Consider the following 18,825-nt stretch of genomic DNA (forward strand, 5'->3'; position numbering starts at 1 on the left):
CATTAAAAGAATTCTCCAGATTAATTGACATTCATGCCCAGGATGAGGCGATGCGGACCTTTGACTGAACGTAGAATGTTGAATTTAAAAACCAAACAATGTGAAGATTATTTTTGGCTGATATAAAGAGATGTTGCCAAAAACTGATCATTTTTCTGTTATTTGTGCCTTCAGATCAGGTTTTTGGCTGCAGCCTGTCCAATTTGTGTCAACAGGAGAACACTACAGTGCCGACCTTTGTCAAGACGTGCATCGATCACGTGGAGAATAACGGTGAGTGTTAACCTGGTGTGAATCTAGATCCTGTTTGCCTGCATGTTGTTAAAGAGGGCTGGACTTGCAGCCTGTTGATAAGCTTGTGTCAGAGTTACTGATCTGTTTTTGTTGTTGATTCCTCCGCAGGTCTGAATATAGACGGGCTTTATAGAGTTAGTGGGAACTTGGCTGTCATACAAAAGCTACGCTTTGCCATCAATCACGGTGGGTTACCATGAAACACTTTGTTTGTCCTGTAAAATGCTAAAAAAGGCTCTGTAGAGCAGCAGCGTTACAGAGTGTTTGTGTTTGCAGATGAGAAGGTGAACCTCAGCGACACAAAGTGGGAGGACATCCATGTGACTACTGGAGCTTTGAAGATGTTCTTCAGGGAGCTGCCTGAGCCCCTCTTCACCTACGCCCTGTTCAACGACTTTGTCAGCGCTATCAGTACGTGTGACACACTGCTAACCTCTCTGTTTGTACATGCTCTCACCGTCACCTTGAGCTAATTATAACAAGCATGCTGAACGTAACAAATTCACAGTCATGGTCAAAAGTCTTTGCCGGGAGGTAAATGTTATCTTTAGTGGCTTCAGACGTTAAAACCTTCATTAAGAACTACAGAAAACTTCCATGAAGAGTCCAAACCCGCTGTGTTGGTCCTGTGTCTTCATAACTTCTGCTGGATATCAACTTTATCTGCTGATTCTTGTGTTGGTGATTTAAAGCTGAACATAATTTGTTAGCCTCTGGTTATCTGATGTTAAAGTTTAAGACTTATGGCACGAGGCTGGAGCATGCTGGGAAATTAACAGGTCGTCACTAAATTATGACTAAATTGTTGGAAGAAGCTGCTCTTGGAGAACATTTTGGTGTCTGTCTTTAGTCATGGAGGTGTTCTTGGGTAGAACTAAGGTTAAACCCGCTCCATTAGATAGAAGTAACTCCTGCATCAGGATGTTTCACTATTGGCAAGATACTTTTCATCTCAGAACATCTGGTTTTCCAGATGTCCCAAACAATCAGAAGCGAGAAACTACTTCTGGTCTGCTGTCCATCATGTACTTCCTGCAGAAATCTTGTCTTTTATTGATGGGTTTTTTGTGACAGAATCCTGCTGCCAATGCTGAGCAAGCTCTGCCCTGGTGGCATCAGTGCCCTGCATTACACACACAGCCCTGATTTTCATCTAAGATCTTGATTAACTGGAAAGCTGATTTCTCTAACAGCATTTTTCTGTCCGTGGGGTCATTTTGATTCAAAGTGTTGAGGTCTGCATACTTTTCTTTGAAGGCAACCATTGACAACACAAGAAGACAATGGTTGCTCCTCTTCTACAACAGTCAGAGTGATAATTAGATTGAGAGTGATTTTAGCTGCATCCGTTCATAGCCTCGTCCTTGCCTCCTATACTAAAATGTTTAATGCAGAAATACAGGAAAAATTAGGTTTTGATATAAAGTACACTAGTTTGCCAAAACCTCCTCAGAATAATTATCATACTAGGTTGTCGTACAAATATTACTCAAGGTGGACAAATGTAGACAGAACTGATTCTTCTCTGTTTGCTTTGTTGGCAAAAAGAAAATATCTGCACAAAAATGTAATGCCTTGAAAGAAAGTTTTCCACTCAGAGTTCAAAACAAGCTGATAAAATACATGTTTGACATACAGTCCATCGCAAAACTATTGATTGCTGCTTAAGTCTTTCATATTTTCATGTTGCAGTTCCTAAGTGTCACTAGGAAAAATATACATCTTGCTTCAGACTAATTGGGTCAAAATAACAAGAATACTACTCCAGTCTGTGTTTTTTACCTGCTGCCCGGTCTTCAGTATTATTCCTCCACACCTAAATACTTTTTATCTTCAGTATTTGTTTCATGTCTCAACCTTTTTTCGCGGGTTCTCAGAGTCCAGTTTTCAAAATCTGTCAGAAACATTGTTTGTGCTGCAACCGGATTTAACTCTGTGGTGGGTCCAGGCCTTGATCCGTGCTGCCGTTTTGTTTTTCTGCAGAGATACAGGACCACAAGCAGCGGGTGCAGGCCATCAAAGAGCTGGTGAGACAGCTGCCAAGGCCCAACCACGACACCATGCAAGGTCTCTTCAAACACCTCAGGAAGTAAGAAAAACCACACATTTTACAGGTTTTTTTATTACCTTGGAGCAACAATTGGATGTCAAGAATATCAAAAGATTTTACGTCTTGTATTTTTCTTTTTGATATAGACGTACATTTGCTGGGACATTCCTTCTTTCCTTCTTTCATTCATCCATCCATCCTTCCTTCCATCCATCCATTCTTCCATCCATCCATCTATCCATCCTTCCTTCCTTCTTTCCTTCCATCCATCCATCCTTCTTTTCTTCTGTCCATCCATCCATCCATCCATCCATCCGCGTATACAGAAAATGGAAGGTTGCATATTTAAAGGCTGCTTGGTGTAGAGATCTGTTATAAATATACAGTGAACTTTAATATTTTATATTTTAAAATGATCATAAGGGACTGAGAACTCTTAAAACTCATGGTAAGTCTGGAAGCATCTGGAAACTGCATGCCAGATGTGTGGTAACCCTGAAATTAAATAACTAATTTGTTTCTATTCTATTTCTGTCTCCTGACAAAAATAGGAGTTTCTGATTCATTCTTCTTCTGTTTTCTTTTTTTTATTTTATTCTTGGCTTCTCTGCTTTTCTTGTTATTTTAAAGTCCACACTGCTTAATAAGGTGTCATAATCAGTTATAGTGGGGGAAATACATATTTTATATGTTTGCTTAGCAGCGTATCTTTTGGTTACCGCTGGGCTTTGGCCATTTCTTCAGTTTATGCTTTTGTTCATGTTGTACTTTACTATTTTACCTGCAAGCTGAGCTGCCTGCTGCCAGATGCTTTATACTGACCCTCTGTTGGTCTGACAAAAAGGGATTTGAAGAAGTTTCTAAAGTGAGGAGAATATACAAAAGCGGCAAAGGGTTGAATTGACCCAGGCCCTTTCATCCTGTAAGACCCATTCACGACCCACCTTCATTGTTCTGGCGGGTAGAAGAAGATACAAGGTCTCACATATTAGCCCTTCAATCTCTACCATTACAAGAAAAAATCCCAAACCATAATGTTTCCACTCCCGTGGGATGGTGTTCTTCACATACACTCGCATATCTCGAGTTGATCGGTTGTGATTTAATCTCACCCAATCCTTTCTCCAAAGCCTTCTCTGAATCATTTAGATGTTTCTGCCGTGTGGTTTCAAGCTGATCTCCCACCTATCTCCTGATCATCTTAACCCCATGTGGCAAGATTGACATGGAGCTTATTTTACTTAAACATCTACTCACCAAAGTTCTTGCTGATGGTCTTGCAACCCAATCCAGACTTGTGCAGATTTTGTCCCTCATGTCTTTTGAAAACTCTGGGTCTTGTCCATGGTGGTTGTTGGTTTTCTGCTTTTTCTCTCATATTCTCTCTTTCAATAAGATTTCTCCTTGTAAGTAAGCAATTCTATTAAATCAGCAGGGTTCATGAGCAGAAAAGCAGCCACAAAAACCCAGAAATATGTCTGAAAAACTGTAGGTCACTATAAAAGCATCTCCATTTGGAAGCTAGGTTTGAAGAAATCTTGGAATATCAACCAGCATGAGTATTAAAGTGCTGTTTTCATGAGACCAATAAAGTTTGCATATCCTTTTCTTCTCGTGTTTTTTCCAGAGTGATCGATCACGGTGAGGAGAATCGCATGACCACCCAGGGCGTGGCCATCGTTTTCGGCCCCACGCTGCTCCGGCCAGAAACCGAGACCCTGAACATGGCTTTCAACATGGTTTATCAGAATCAGATAGTGGAGCTCATATTGCTGGAGTATGAAAACATTTTTGGCAGGTAGACACCAGAATTGTTTCTCCTACTGTCCCAACGCAGAGCTTGTCCCAACCCAGCGGCCCTGCCTCTAAAAAAGAAGTCAACCTGGCTCGGCTTCATCTCAGACCATCCCGGTGCTTCTGGTCATAGTAAAACATCACAGAGCAATCATGTCTCCCGTTCCTCCAGAGAAATGACCAAATAAACTTTGACTCTTTGCACTTTTCAGTATCTTACTCTGTCCTGCAGCTGCATTTGTGCCACTTCACTGCGAAGGTGACGTCCTCCTAGTCCCGACACTGGATTTCTTCTGAATGTGTGGACCAAGCAACTAACTGCACAGGCTGAGATTATAAGAGGAGAGGAAGCAGCTTACAGAGGCTGTATTACAGATGAGGCGTCAGTATTGGAGATTTATGAAGCTGAACGGGATCTGTATGTGCTGTACTGTAAATCTCATCGCTTATAGTCGCTCCTGTCATGAATCAAACCTGGGAGGACAGACAAAAACCAGACGGTGGACTTAACCTCAGCTTGGCTTTAGATGTTTAGAAAGTTAAAGGAGAAATAAAAACCAGAAAATGATTGAGGGGGAAGAACATTTTTGTGGCTATTTTTATTGTTGTTTTTTTTTTTATTATTATTTGAGATGTCTTCTGTCTCCTTTGTTTTCCCCCTGAATGTGCTTCTCTATATGCTCCTGAGAAACAGAAAGGAGGTTCTCTGTATTAAATCTTTTAGAACAAATCATCTCACAGCCTCAGCTTCAAACAAGGGTACTCGCCTGCTTCTTTATGACTAATAGACTATTTCTGCGAGCGGCGTCTGAACTCTGTACAGTGTTTGTGTGTGTGTATGAGAACAGGGGGGTGGACGGACGGAGTAGAGAATGAATGGATTTACTGAAAATAAATTGTACAAATAGTAAATATAAGTTTGAATGCCTTGAGTGTCCATGATGTGCTGAAGCAACAGACGTGAGGAATGGGGATGATGGTTTACATGTGAGTCAGATACTGTTGGCTACATTAAACTGGAATAAATACCTCTAAGAAGAGATGTCACGTTGTAGATGTGTGTTTTCTTCACACTTTCATGTTTATCTTAAAAGGGCTTATTATGTGGAAAAAAGTATGACATTTGTCAGAATATGCCAGGTCTGTAAAGTATGGAGAATCATTTCTGTTTCCTGACGTGTTTTGGATTACATGAAATAACAGGGCTAATCCAACATAATGGGAATTTAAACTCCTTTTGTGCTTTACAGTTCTCCTTATATTGATCTAAAACATGTAGAAACATCCAACTTGGATTTTTAGTGCATTGTAATGGGGAAATAGGGGGGTTGGACAATGAAACTGAAACACCTGTCATTTTAGTGTGGGAGGTTTCATGGCTAAATTGGACCAGCCTGGTAGCCAGTCTTCATTGATTGCACAGTGCACCAATAAGAGCAGTGTGAAGGTTCAATTAGCAGGGTAAGAGCACAGTTTTCCTCAAAATATTGAAATGCACACAACATTATGGGTGACATACCAGAGTTCAAAAGAGGACAAATTGTTGGTGCACGTCTTGCTGGCGCATCTGTGACCAAGACAGCAAGTCTTTGTGATGTATCAAGAGCCACGGTATCCAGGGTAATGTCAGCATACCACCAAGAAGGACGAACCACATCCAAGAGGATTAACTGTGGACACAAGAGGAAGCTGTCTGAAAGGGATGATCGGGTGCTAACCCGGATTGTATCCAAAAAACATAAAACCACAGCTGCCCAAATCACGGCAGAATTAAATGTGCACCTCAACTCTCCTGTTTCCACCAGAACTGTCCGTCGGGAGCTCCACATGGTCAATATACATGGCCTGGCTGCTATAGCCAAACCTTTGGTCACTCATGCCAATGCCAAACGTCGGTTTCAATGGTGCAAGGAGCGCAAATCTTGGGCTGTGGACAATGTGAAACATGTATTGTTCTCTGAAGAGTCCACCTTTACTGTTTTCCCCACATCCAGGAGAGTTACGGTGTGGAGAAGCCCCAAAGAAGCGTCCCACCCAGACTGTTGCATGCCCAGAGTGAAGCATGGGGGTGGATCAGTGATGGTTTGGGTCTGCCATATCATGGCATTCTCTTGGCCCAATACTTGTGCTAGATGGGCGCGTCACTGCCAAGAACTACCGAACCATTCTTGAGGACCATGTGCATCCAATGGTTCAAACATTGTATCCTGAAGGTGGTGCCGTGTATCAGGATGACAATGCACCAATACACACAGCAAGACTGGTGAAAGATTGGTTTGATGAACATGAAAGTGAAGTTGAACATCTCCCATGGCCTGCACAGTCACCAGATCTAAATATTATTGAGCCACTTTTGGGGTGTTTTGGAGGAGCGAGTCAGGAAACGTTTTCCTCCACCAGTATCACGTAGTGACCTGGACACTATCCTGCAAGAAGAATGGCTTAAAATCTCTCTGACCACTGTGCAGGACTTGTATATGTCATTCCCAAAACCAATTGGTGCTGTATTGGCTGCAAAAGGTGGCCCAAATTAGTCATGGCTAGAAATCCTGTATCCAACATATGAATGATAGGTTAAATTGACCTGTTACAAAGTTCTGATTGTATTAGTCCTGATAAGTAAACTGAAATTGAACACAGTGCCCAAGCAACATTGCTCTTTTACATTTAAAACGTGTCTTAAAGACTTGAAGAAACAAAATAATCAAAAATTAAATTTCCCAAAGTACACAACCTAAAGCCAAGATTTATGCAGTTTGCATGAAAACAGCAAAAGTTATGCAAAAGTAAAATAGAACCACGAAAAATGTCAAGTGACTCAGAGGAGTTAAAATGTCCTGGCATTTCAAAGACTTCATGGTGCCATGCACTTCAACCAGGTTCTCAGCCCATTTGAAAGAGAAATGGCCACAGCAACATGGATCCTCTACCATGCTTAACAGTGGACATTGGGTGCTTTTGCATAATGCATCCTTGGTCAGCCAAGACCCACCTGAAGTGCTTGTTGGCGAAAACCTCAACCTTATTCTCATCTGGTCAAAGCACATGATTGCTTTCAGAGTCCCAATGATTTTTCTAAGTGTCTAACTTATAGATAGTAAAACCTACTATTTTCTTCTAAAATGGCCTGAATGTTAAACAACTTTGAGTTTGGAAATGTATTGAAATGGAACATCTGAAGGAAGTCCGTGGTTTACATGTAGATAGCAGATGGTTGTTTTTCGGGACTTGGTGAGCCCAGGATGTTTTGCTGCAGTGAGCTTTGGAGATTTTTATTTTTTTAACTCCATTACTATCCTCCCCAGAAAGCATGGTGACAAGATAAGCTTTGGTTCTCTTCCAGCCTTGTTTGTCACAGTTCCAGCTGTTTTAAGCTTTTTGTTTATCTCTCTGAATCCATTCTTAAAACGGTTGGAAGTGACAGGCTTTTAAGTTCTAGTCAGAACAATCACAAAAATAAGACCATTAATGTCACTAATGGGGCAATCGGGACACGTGAGTTACTGACCCTACCTTCAAAATTAAAGAAGACCTTTACATCAGATGCAAAATATCTTCAAAAGACAAGACAAGAAGTCCAGTTGCCTTCTACATTAGATATGTGTATGTTTCATAGACGAGCTGTTTTGTTTCAGCCTCTCAAGACTAATAAAAATCAACACACATCTGACAAAAATAATTCCATGTTGTCTTGTTTTACTCTTTTTGAAAAGAGTCTGTCATTTTATATGTATAACCCAGGGAAACTGTGAGTTTTTCCTACAAAGTTCTAAGTCCTGGATTAATAATACATAATTAGTGTCTAATTCTTAATATTGGATAGTATCCCCCCGCCCATGCTGCATAAATGTGCTAAAAATCTGAGATTATACAGCTGCTGCATTAAAGGTTTGTCTTCTTTTTATGTCTACACGCCTTTTCCATGGCTGCCAGTAATTGCGTAGGAATCCTGCATAAATGTTTCTGCTCATATATGAATATATATAGAAACTGAGGGTAACCAGAAATTCCACGTAATCATCATTAAGTGGTGGGTAGTTATTTTTGTAGGCAGAGATATTGTTTTTCCACTGGTAACATTGTTTGCAGCTGAAATACAATCACTAGTTTAAATTCTTGCCAAAATGAAAACATACATTGCCAGAAAATAAGACTTGCTTGGGATTTTGATTCTAGAAATACTGTAATATATATATAATATATTTAGCAATTGTGTATTTTTGCTCTACAGTGTATGTAACTTTGCATGTAGTTAAAAAGCTTTCTCCAACTTTAGCTTTCAGCTCTTTTTTTATTCGATTTTTTAGCGGTAAAAGGAAACCATAATGGTTTCTCTTATATTACATTTGCAGGTCAGGACTCTCCTTCAGTTTGAGAAACAAATAAAAACACATTCAGGTTTTATTTTAACATTTTCAGGTGCCTGGAAATGTGATATTTTGAGCTTGCACTTTGAGAAATTAGAAAATCGAAAATTGCTATAATGAATTTATCTTTTTACTGTATTCATGGGCAGTGGTTGAATGTGTGCCAAAGTATTACATATTTCTTATATTCACAGCCACTCTAACATAAAAAGTCCATCCCAAACCACTTTCAAGATTAAATGATAAACAACTTGAACAATAATGAAAAGATGTCCTAATTGTACGTACTCACATTTTAGAAATTGTCAACAATATTGAAGTTTAAGTCAGAACAATGACAGGTGAAAACTGGACCTTTCCTATACAGTAAAAAGAAAATCATTAAAGCAATTTTCACTTTTCACATTTCTTAGAGTGCAAGTACAAAAAATCACATTTCCAGGTGGGCAAAAAGTCAGAGAGGATCTTCATTTGCCAAGGTTAGATTTGAGTTTTCAATGCCTAAAAGGACAATATCCAATAAACTATGTCTTAATGCAGCATGCTTTGTGGTCCTGTAACATATCGTAACATATAAAGAAACTGACTAAAGAGGGTATAGATATTTTCAACTTTACAAGTTATTTTAATACAATCAATGCATTCTATTTTAATATGCAGCAAATTGATCTGTGCAGCAGTGAATCTAACTTCTAGTAATTAATATGAAGTGTAATTGGAATAATATTAGAAATGCAGTTTAAATTTGTTCCATTAGCTGGACAAACATGTCACTATTTCTACAGTATAAAGAATAAAACCAAGAAACAAACATTGTCCTAACAATTTATTTCGAATCTGCATGGCTCTTCTCCACCAAAAAGCATTGTTCATTCTTAATTATGGCAGGATTGGTCCTCCATAGCATGGAGGTCAACTCTTCAAATACATAGAAATAATTTTATGTTGTGAAGTTATGAATCCACATATGGATGATACTGAAATGTGTTAACTATAAGTTAAATATATCATTGAAATCATCCGGGCACGGAGCAATGTCTTTGAAACCGCTATAAACTATTATATCACACATCCACCAATCAGAAACAGAGTTAGCTGTTGCCTAGACACGTGACAACCAATCGGAGTAAAGTTATCGTTCACTTGCTGCACGACCGTTACTGTTCAGTTTACGAAGACAACGGCTGATCATTTCCGTTTAGTATAAGCGGTGTGCAGTAAAACTGTAATTATTTTTTATAAATTGACAGTAGCTGAATAGTGTGATAGGGTTTTAAGCAGTTTGGTAGTTATGTGCGTTATGTTCCAAGACTCAACCGGTAAAATAGATTCGGAAGGGACAGGAGACTAAGCTAATTTAGCGGAGTTAATTATCAGCAGCTGCGGAGGAGCTAAAAGCAATAAGAAACGTCTCAGCAACATCTGTTAAACCAAGAAGGTGAGTATTTCATTATGTATATATTCAACTTATTATTATTATTACGAAAATAGGTTACAATTTGAATTATTAGTATTACCAACGCACAGGACTCTTTGTTCATTTTCTAACCGTAAGAAGTTGAAGCCCTCATATACAGACTTGGGCCAATATGCAGATGTTAAGAAGTGATAATAATCTAATTCTCTAAAACAAACCAACCAGCAACAAAAACAACTACTCTTCAAATAAGCAATTTGTATCGTATTTTACATATTCATGGCTAAAATTGACTAAATCTTGTCCCAAGGGACTAATTAAACTTCTGTAATCAATAAGTTAATTGAAATATACTTTCAAGCTCATCTGAGACTTAAAAGTAAATTGTCAACTCGCAATGTGCTTTGGTTTGCAGTGCTTTAGTCTAAATAACACCCTTCCTCTGTCTATTTAAAGGTTTCACACACAGGTAGAGCTAACAAATTATTGGTTGTTTATGTAAAATAAATAAATATTCTGCTAGATGCAGCTACAGCTCAGTATTATATTTTAATTTGACCTAGAAATACAGGAAGTTCTTTTAAACTGCTAACTAGAAATTGGACACATTTGTTGGATCTAATGTTGGTGGTGATAGTTATCAATAATTCTTCAGCGAAAGTTAAATGAAGTGTATGTCATGAATAAAAACACAATGTACACGATGAACTACCAGAAACAAGAAGTGCTGTGAAAAAGTATTTACCCTGTTACAAATTTCTTTCTATTTTTGTTTTATGGCCTGACTTACACATTTAAGATCAGCAAACAAATGTTAACAGTAGCCCTAGATTGCCTGGGTAGATACAAAAAGCAGACTTCAAATTATAATGTCTGAGCTACCGCACCTCGGAGCTTCTACCGGAACGTTCCCCAGATGCGACCCCACTGTTTACAACACTTTCTCTTAAAGCAATGACTCAAATTGTTCTATACTTTGAATACTTTTTTTTCTAAATTAGGCAGAGGAATGGTTACAGAGATCAGCGCTGAGGCTCCCGTCCTGCATCGTCGCAGAGATCAAAGTGACGAAGCAGCCCCGAAAGAAGGTCACATGTACTTTTATATCTGGCTCTCCTATGCAAGGGATGTACACTCCCTCAGTGTTTATCAGTAGACTATGTGTCACCATTGTGGAGTCTATCTGATAGGGTGTAATAGCAGATGTCCAACCCTCAATCTAGGTGTGGCTGCAGCCTTCTAATCAACACGGTTACAGACTGTTCCACAATAAAACCCATTGAACTAAACTTTATGTCAAACAGGTAGGCCATTTCTCCTTATAAGGTCCCTCAACGATGAGTCTTATTCATATCCTAACAAAAGTATAAACATTAGCATTTATACTTTATCATTATGGTGTGTGTGAAATCTCATCAATAAGTATTAATAGGTGACGTCGGAGAGGGAAACGTGCTGGCACGCTGGTAAAGCTCTGCAAAAAAGGACTTCACACTCCACTGCCTTCAATCCACCTGGCAAATGTCCGCTCTCTAAGCAACAAGATGGACGAGCTGCTTCTCCTCACCGGTAAAAACACGGACCTCCGCGGATCAGCGGTTCTCTGCTTCACCGAGACATGGCTGAGTGAAAACATCCCGGACCGTGCGCTGCTGTTGCCGGGTTTCCAGCTGTTCAGAACGGATCGCAGCGCGGAGCTATCGGGCAAGAAGCGAGGTGGCGGAATCTGCTTTTATATAAATGAAGGTTGGTGCAGAGACGTAAAAGTGCTGGGGAAAACATGTACCGTATTTTCCGCACTATAAGGCGCACTTAAAAACCTTTAATTTTTAAAAAAAATGACAGTGCGCCTTGTAATCCGGAGCGCCTTATATATGGATCAATTGGTTAATTGGTTGATCCATACTGGTTGTACACGGCGCTCTGTCAAAATGTTTCAGTACGACAGGTAAACTACAAAGCCGCACCGCTTGCAGCATTACGGCTACCGTAGTCAGGGGCGTCGCCGAAGTAATAGCGGTAAACACCTGTACTGTGCTTACTCCTAGTCCAACACCACTTGTGTGTGTATAACGTTTGAATGTACTGTTGCAGGAATTGCCTGAACTATATGTGATTAGAAGCTCAGTGTGTGGGGTGTATGTTTCGTGTGTGTATGGAAGATGTTGACATTACTCCTCCGGACAGAGGTGGCGCTGTGTGCTGCCGTACCTGAGAATCAAGAGTGAAGGAGTGACGTTGGTATTATTGTGTGTGTGGGGTGGGTAGAGACGGTGACCGGAGCAGCGGTGTATGAGTCTGTAAGCCCTGTGTTTTTACGTGCTGCAAAGTCATTAAAAAGAACCCCAAATCTGGTCAACAACTCAGTGTTTTGATGCTGTTTCTTCATGCTCAACTCAGCAACGTATGAGTGAGGGAGTTAACCCCGAGGAAACTAGTAACTTCGGCCCTGGAGAAAGCGTCTCCCCTGTGTCATCAGACTACGGTCAGGGGACAGAAACAGGAAAGGTTAACAGTACTAACGTTTGATTTAGTGCATCAAACTGTTTCTTTTACGTGTTTACTGAATCAGGGAAAAGTTCCCTTTCACGTTTTAACTAACGTTTGATTTCAACTTCATAGACTCCAATGCATTCCTAACGTGCGGTTGGCTCTATTCAATAGAATTCTATGTAGAGGAGACCTTACCATGAGAGTGAATGGAGTTATCAGAACGCTGGTTTGTAGTGTATTAATAAAGTTTGACTGACTGTTTTGTTGACATTCTCTTTAGCACAGCTCCATCTAGTGGATGCATAACGCAACCCCAGTCAAACGTTTGACTGCAGTAGCTTCTATTCTATGCGCCTTATAATCCGGTGCGCCCTATATATGAAAACAGTTCTAAAATAGGCCATTCATTGAAGGTGCGCCTTATAATCCGGTGCGCCTTATAGTGCGGAAAATACGGTAGTCCTGATTTGGAGTCATTTTCCATAATCTGTAAACCGTTTTATTCACCGAGAGAGTTTTTATATAATTGGCTCATATTTTCCACCGCATGGCTGCACTTCTGCCGCGGAAAAACATCTCGCTGAGCTGATTACAGACCTGGAGAAAAAATACATGGACTCTTTCATCATAATACTGGGAGATTTTAACAGAGCAAACCTCTCTAATGAACTCCCCAAATACAGACAGCATATTAAGTGTCCCACCAGAGACAAAAACACACTGGACCATTGTTACACAACTGTAAAGGACTCATATCATGCTGTTACCAGGGCTGCCCTGGGTTTTTCGGATCATTCTCTAATCCACCTCATCCCAACCTACAGACAGAGACTAAGAGCTTCCAAACCCAAGGTTCACACTGTTAAGAAGTGGACTGAGGAATCAAAGCAGACGCTACAGACCTGCTTTGAATGCACAGACTGGACTGTTTTTGAAACCTCAACCACTGACTTAAACCAACTAACTGATGTGGTGACATCATACATCAGTTTCTGTGAGGACATGTGTGTGCAGACCAAGACCTTCTGCACCTTTGGGAACAACAAGCCATGGTTTACTCCACACCTCAGGAATCTGCGCAGGGAAAAGGAAGAAGCTCACAGCAGTGGAGATTGGGCGCGGTACAGGCAGGCCAGGAACAAACTAACAAAGGAGATCAAAGCAGCTAAGAGAAGCTATAGAGAGAAGATGAAGAACAGCCTTTCTACTGGTGACACTTCAGCTGTATGGACCGGTCTGAGAAACCTGACTGCCCCTCCACCCATCCTGAACAGAATCCTCGCCTGGCCAACCGTCTGAATAGCTTCTACTGCAAACATGACAAGAAGCCATTCATACCTCAAACCATCTCCTCCACATCCCATTCAGGAACAAATTTGACCCGTAAAACAACCAACCCCCTACCTTCAGATCCTCTGTCTGCACTAAAGATCTCCGAGGAAGATGTAAACAGGCTCTTTCAGCGCATGAAAACAAAGAAAGCTGGAGGACCTGATAACATCTCCCCATCATGTCTGAAAAGCCTGCGCACATCAACTCGCTCCGATCTTCACAAGGATCTTCAACAAATCACTGGAGAAATGTGAGGTCCCCTCCTGCCTCAAACGATCCACCATCATCCCGGTTCCCAAGAAACCCACCATCCTAGGATTAAATGACTACAGGCCTGTAGCCCTGACGTCTGTGGTCATGAAATCCTTTGAGCGGCTGGTGTTGAAGCACCTGAAAGTCATCACAGGCCCCCTGCTGGACCCCCTGCAGTTTGCTTACCGAGCAAACAGATCGGCAGATGATGCTGTTAACTTAGGTCTACACTTCATCCTGCAACACCTCGACCACCCAGGGACGTACGCCAGGATCCTGTTTGTAGACTTCAGCTCGGCCTTCAACACCATAATACCAGACATCCTCCACCAGAAGCTCACAGCTCAACGTTCCAGCCTCCACCTGTCAGTGGATCAACAGCTTCCTGACGGACCGACAGCAGCAGGTGACACTGGGGAGCATCTTCTCCCGCAGCAGATCAATAAGTACTGGTGCCCCCCAGGGGTGTGTTCTATCCCCACTCCTCTTCTCTCTGTACACAAATGACTGCACCTCATCGGACTCGTCCGTGAAACTCCTGAAGTTTGCAGATGACACCACTGTCATTGGACTGATCCAGGACGGTGATGAGTCTGCATACAGACAGCAGTTGGATCGGCTGGTACACTGGTGTAGTCAGAACTACCTTGAACTCAACCCACTCAAGACTGTGGAAATGGTGGTGGACTTTAGGAGAACATCAACCCCAGACACCACCCTCACCATCCTTAAGGACACTGTAGCAGCTGTGGACCACTTCAGGTTCCATTACTGACAACGGTGGGTGCATCAACAAATTGGGCCTTAAAGATAAAGAATAGGATGTTATCAAAGTTCATCTACAAGTAGACAGACAAAAACATCTGGCAAAATAGGGTATATATTTTTAATCTGTTTAGAGACTCTTAACATGACCTTTGATTTAAATTAGTGTTTTATACATTCAATAAATTTAATTGATTTGAATTAAATAGCCTTATTACAACAAGTCATTTTAATCACTTATTAAGTTTGAATATATGCTGTATTTTAAAAGCCATTGCCACAACATTCACCAGCAGCTATAGCTTAAACTGAGCCAAAAACCTGCTCAATCTTTTAAATAGGAGGTCAGATTAATCCTATGTAAAATAAACCCACTGTCCTCAAGTGTTTGCTAATAGGTGTCTGACCCGGTGAGTCTGAACTGAACTGGCGATAAGATGCAAACAGGGCAGAGAGAAGCTGTACATACTAGTTAGTATCAGTACATAGCTACATTTGCTCTTAATAAGTACTCGTTTGTTGTTGCCTCATTTGGAACTGCTGAATATCCAAATATTGTCAGATAAAATTGGTTTATTTTCAATGTTTTCTGGTTTTCCTACAGTTTTTAGATGAACATTAGTTCTATCTGCATTCCCTTAGCATTGTGGCAAGACCTATTCAATGTAAATATTATTATAATCCATCTTCTAATACATTAGATTTAAGGTTACACCTGGGATAGGCTTATATGCTTCAAACGGGAACATTATTTGTCTTTCAGTGTCGCTAAAGAGTAGACAGTAATGTTGAAGTTTAAATTACAAACTTACTGGTTCTGCCTTTGACCCACCCAATGCTACAGTGTTTTGAAGGTTAAACTCATATAAGAAGATTTAACACTAGTTTCTACAATTAAGAAAACATCACAGGCAAACCCAGCCAAAGTTTGCAATGCAAATCTCTACAAATGTGGAAGAAATGTGGCTCATGGATTTTAATGAGATCTTTGATGTCGGGTCAGTGTTAAACCGTAATAATAAATTCTTTTATCTGTGAATACAAAGCGTTTTCAGAGGGCTAAAACCTTTCTTTTTCTTCTGCTGTGCAAATATCTTCTGTGTTGTTGAATTGTTTTCACATTTCACAGCCACTTATCTGGCCTCTGGCTTTACATCTGACTGCTCAGTTCCACAAAAAAATACATTTCTGTTCTTCGCGCATCAAATATCACAGAAAATGTGATTCAACTTTATAATTTAAAATCTCTAGAAACAGGAGCTATAAAGAAAATGTATCTACCTGAAGTAAAAGCTCAGGTCACACCCTTTTTCCAGAGAGCTCAGCGGAGCAGACGTGTGAAATTACATGCACATATTCCTGCTGCTCAGACAGCAAAGTGCAGCTGATATGATGTGAAGCGCAGCATCGTATATTAAAGCATTGCATGTCAGGCTCTGCTTTAAACTGCTGATAAACGCTTGTTTTTTTTCAGAGACACCATCCAAAAGTTTTGGTTCCAACTTTTTTTTCTGTGCTGCCGTTTAGAAAGTTACACTATATTGCCAAAAGCATTTGTCTGTCTACTTTTGCATGTACATGAACTATGATGACATTCTGTTCTTTGTCTTTAAGGTCCCATTTGTTGATGGACACATCGTCACCAGTATTAATAACTTCACCTATTCTGTAAACATCTTCCACCAGGTCTAGGAGTGTGTTCATAGTTAACTGAGAAAGGCAGAACTGCAGCCTCCACTCTAATTCATCCCAAAGCTGTTCAAGAAGGTTGAGGCCACTTAAGTTTCTCCACACCTGCAACCATGGAGTTGATTGTAACACCGGACTTCATTGATTTGGTGTTGGGACCCAATACTTGTCAGAATAGTGTATGTTTCCTCTTCCTCTATATGAAGTGTTGGCATTAAGGGCAGTGAAAGCCCTTCAAACAGGGCTTCTATGCTGTTGTTGTGCAGAGTTTGCTTACATGTCACCCTAATAAAATATCCTAGCAATATCGCATCTAAGGGACCCTTTGCAACTGCAATATTGCAAATATTTATATCGCCATGATGATTGCAATTCAACATGTTGTGCATCTCTGCATACATTAGTGTGCAAAAGTTTCAAACCAACCTTGAGTTCTTTTGTAAAGGGTGTTAATGTCGGAGCATTGGCAGCATAGTGCAGTGTGTACTTAAATAAATAGGTGGAGAAGTGAAGGACAAAGTGTCCAGCACACTATTATGTCCTTAGATTTTAGGGAAACATCCAGCAAATATCCGATCCAGGCTGTGGAAACTCCTTCATCCTGAAAGATTCATATTGTTTGAAGGCTCAACATTTCCTCACATCTGAGGTCATGCTAAGACCACTTTAAAATTAAGTACTTAACACTATACCTCTCTTAATTAAACTTTTAAAGTTTGAGAAACTATATTTAGATTTAATCGGTAGCAAACTACTGTGTTTTAGACATTGAAGTTGAACACTTTTGTCTCAAGGTCTGCATGGACTTCTTTCTTTCCATTAACAAAGTTCTGCTGAGCATGCAGGCTCCTTTTAAGCTCTGTCCTATTTAAACTGTTCCAGTTACAGTCACATCTGCAAAGAAGAGGTCACTTTTTCCCTCAGTGTCGCTTCGCTGGCTGAATACAGATTTACGGACTTTGTGAACGTCATTGAAGAACTGAAGGACTTTTTCTGCACCATAATCAAACTATGGTTATAGAGATAAAAAGGTCATTTTATGCAGATGTATCAATCATTTCTATTTATTGTGAGTAAATGTGATCATCTAAGAACTAATTTAATATCTTATGGTAAAAAGTAAGGCTGAACTGCAATTTCAACATGAAGTGAAGGTTTCATAACTGTTCTAAGTCTGCAAAGACTACTTGATCAATATAATGTTAGAAATAACAATTTTCTCGGACTCTTGTCATCTCTAATTACATAAAGTCTTAAAATAAATTCAACAAAAAAAAATAAGCCAGATTAAAGCACAAATAGTTTGGCCCACTGGATGAAATGTGTGGCTCTTAAACTGAAATGTAAAATGAAATGATAAAATCAACCAAAAACAAAAAACTGCTTTATTCTTTACCAAGGACATCAGATAATACTATGAATTACCATGTTAAGTATACAGACTTTGTCCTGAAGAATCTAATCCATGATTTGAGCAATGACCTTGCAGAGTGAAATATGTTTAGCTAAATTTAGAACATTTATATCAATATTTTTTAACTTGGAGGGTTTAGAATGACAGATTGTGTGCTGTCTTTGAAATTAGAAAGCGACAGTTGCTGTTGGTCCTTCACAGAGATGCTATGCCTCAGGCCTGGCGTCAGCCTCCATCAGTGGGGAGCATCATCAACTGGCTCTCTGAGGAGCTGCTTCCCTCTCAGCATCCGCTCCGCTTCACCCTCAGCGCTTTGTGGCCTTCGCTGATAAGGCTGAGCTAATATCTGGTCAGTCGTTGACTGCAAAGGAATGATAAACACAGCCTGAGCTGCCATCCACTTCCTCAAAACCTCAGAAACTTCTATACAGCTTTAAAATCCACTTAAATTCAATCCTTTTAGGATGTAATTAATCACGTCCGTCCTGTTAGAGATAGTGCAGTAACAAAGTTCACTGCTAATGCAGCTGCACCAGCGAGTACTGTGAACATTTGCACAACATCAGTTGTTCAAAATGTTTACTAAAATACATTAAAGTTTCTTGGATAATAAATCTCATCTCCAAATGGAGACTCTTAAATGTATAGTTTAACATAACAGACGATTCATCGACCAGAAATAGGCAATTGATGTGTGTGGTTGACAGTGAGTTTTTTGTTTCTGTTGAAGCTTATTGGACAGAGCAATCGAGTACAGGTGGACAGTGACATCTGAACTGAAATCTAACACATTATCTTGCGATGGTGATAATATTGGTGAATATTGCGATGACAATATCAGTTGCGATATATGTCTATTTTTTTCTCTCTCTGTGCTTCCATCCACGCCTGTCGCATCAAGCAATAAATCAATTAATCGCATGATAAATTAAAATGAGCTTACTAATTTCCATTTGCT

At 40.1% G+C, this 18,825-nt stretch overlaps 2 protein-coding genes across 13 annotated transcripts in view; both read left to right on the forward strand.

Annotated features, from left to right (window-relative positions):
- LOC124869659 (rho GTPase-activating protein 12-like) overlaps window positions 1–5,180 on the forward strand; it is a 77,231-nt gene extending 72,051 nt beyond the window's left edge. For all 9 annotated transcript variants that reach the window (XM_047367636.1, XM_047367635.1, XM_047367638.1 and 6 more), the window contains 5 exons: window positions 175–273; window positions 403–480; window positions 571–705; window positions 2,278–2,383; window positions 3,972–5,180. In XM_047367636.1, coding sequence (XP_047223592.1) covers window positions 175–273; window positions 403–480; window positions 571–705; window positions 2,278–2,383; window positions 3,972–4,146 — 593 coding nt within the window. In that variant the 3' untranslated portion in view covers window positions 4,147–5,180. The remainder of the gene's footprint in view (window positions 1–174; window positions 274–402; window positions 481–570; window positions 706–2,277; window positions 2,384–3,971) is intronic.
- Window positions 5,181–9,649: 4,469 nt separating this feature from the next.
- The window catches only part of LOC124869479 (contactin-associated protein-like 4), a 255,881-nt gene continuing 246,705 nt past the window's right edge, over window positions 9,650–18,825 (forward strand). For 2 of the 4 annotated variants that reach the window (XM_047367335.1, XM_047367337.1), the window contains exons 1-2: window positions 9,650–9,943; window positions 10,924–11,010. The gene's annotated coding sequence lies outside the window, so the exon portion shown is untranslated. Of the gene's footprint in view, window positions 9,944–10,923; window positions 11,011–16,450; window positions 16,633–18,062; window positions 18,217–18,825 lie in introns of those variants that run through there. The other 2 variants (XM_047367336.1, XM_047367338.1) reach the window with 2 other exon arrangements.

This window comes from Girardinichthys multiradiatus, chromosome 6 (genome assembly GCF_021462225.1).
Source record: "Girardinichthys multiradiatus isolate DD_20200921_A chromosome 6, DD_fGirMul_XY1, whole genome shotgun sequence".
NCBI lineage: Eukaryota > Metazoa > Chordata > Actinopteri > Cyprinodontiformes > Goodeidae > Girardinichthys > Girardinichthys multiradiatus.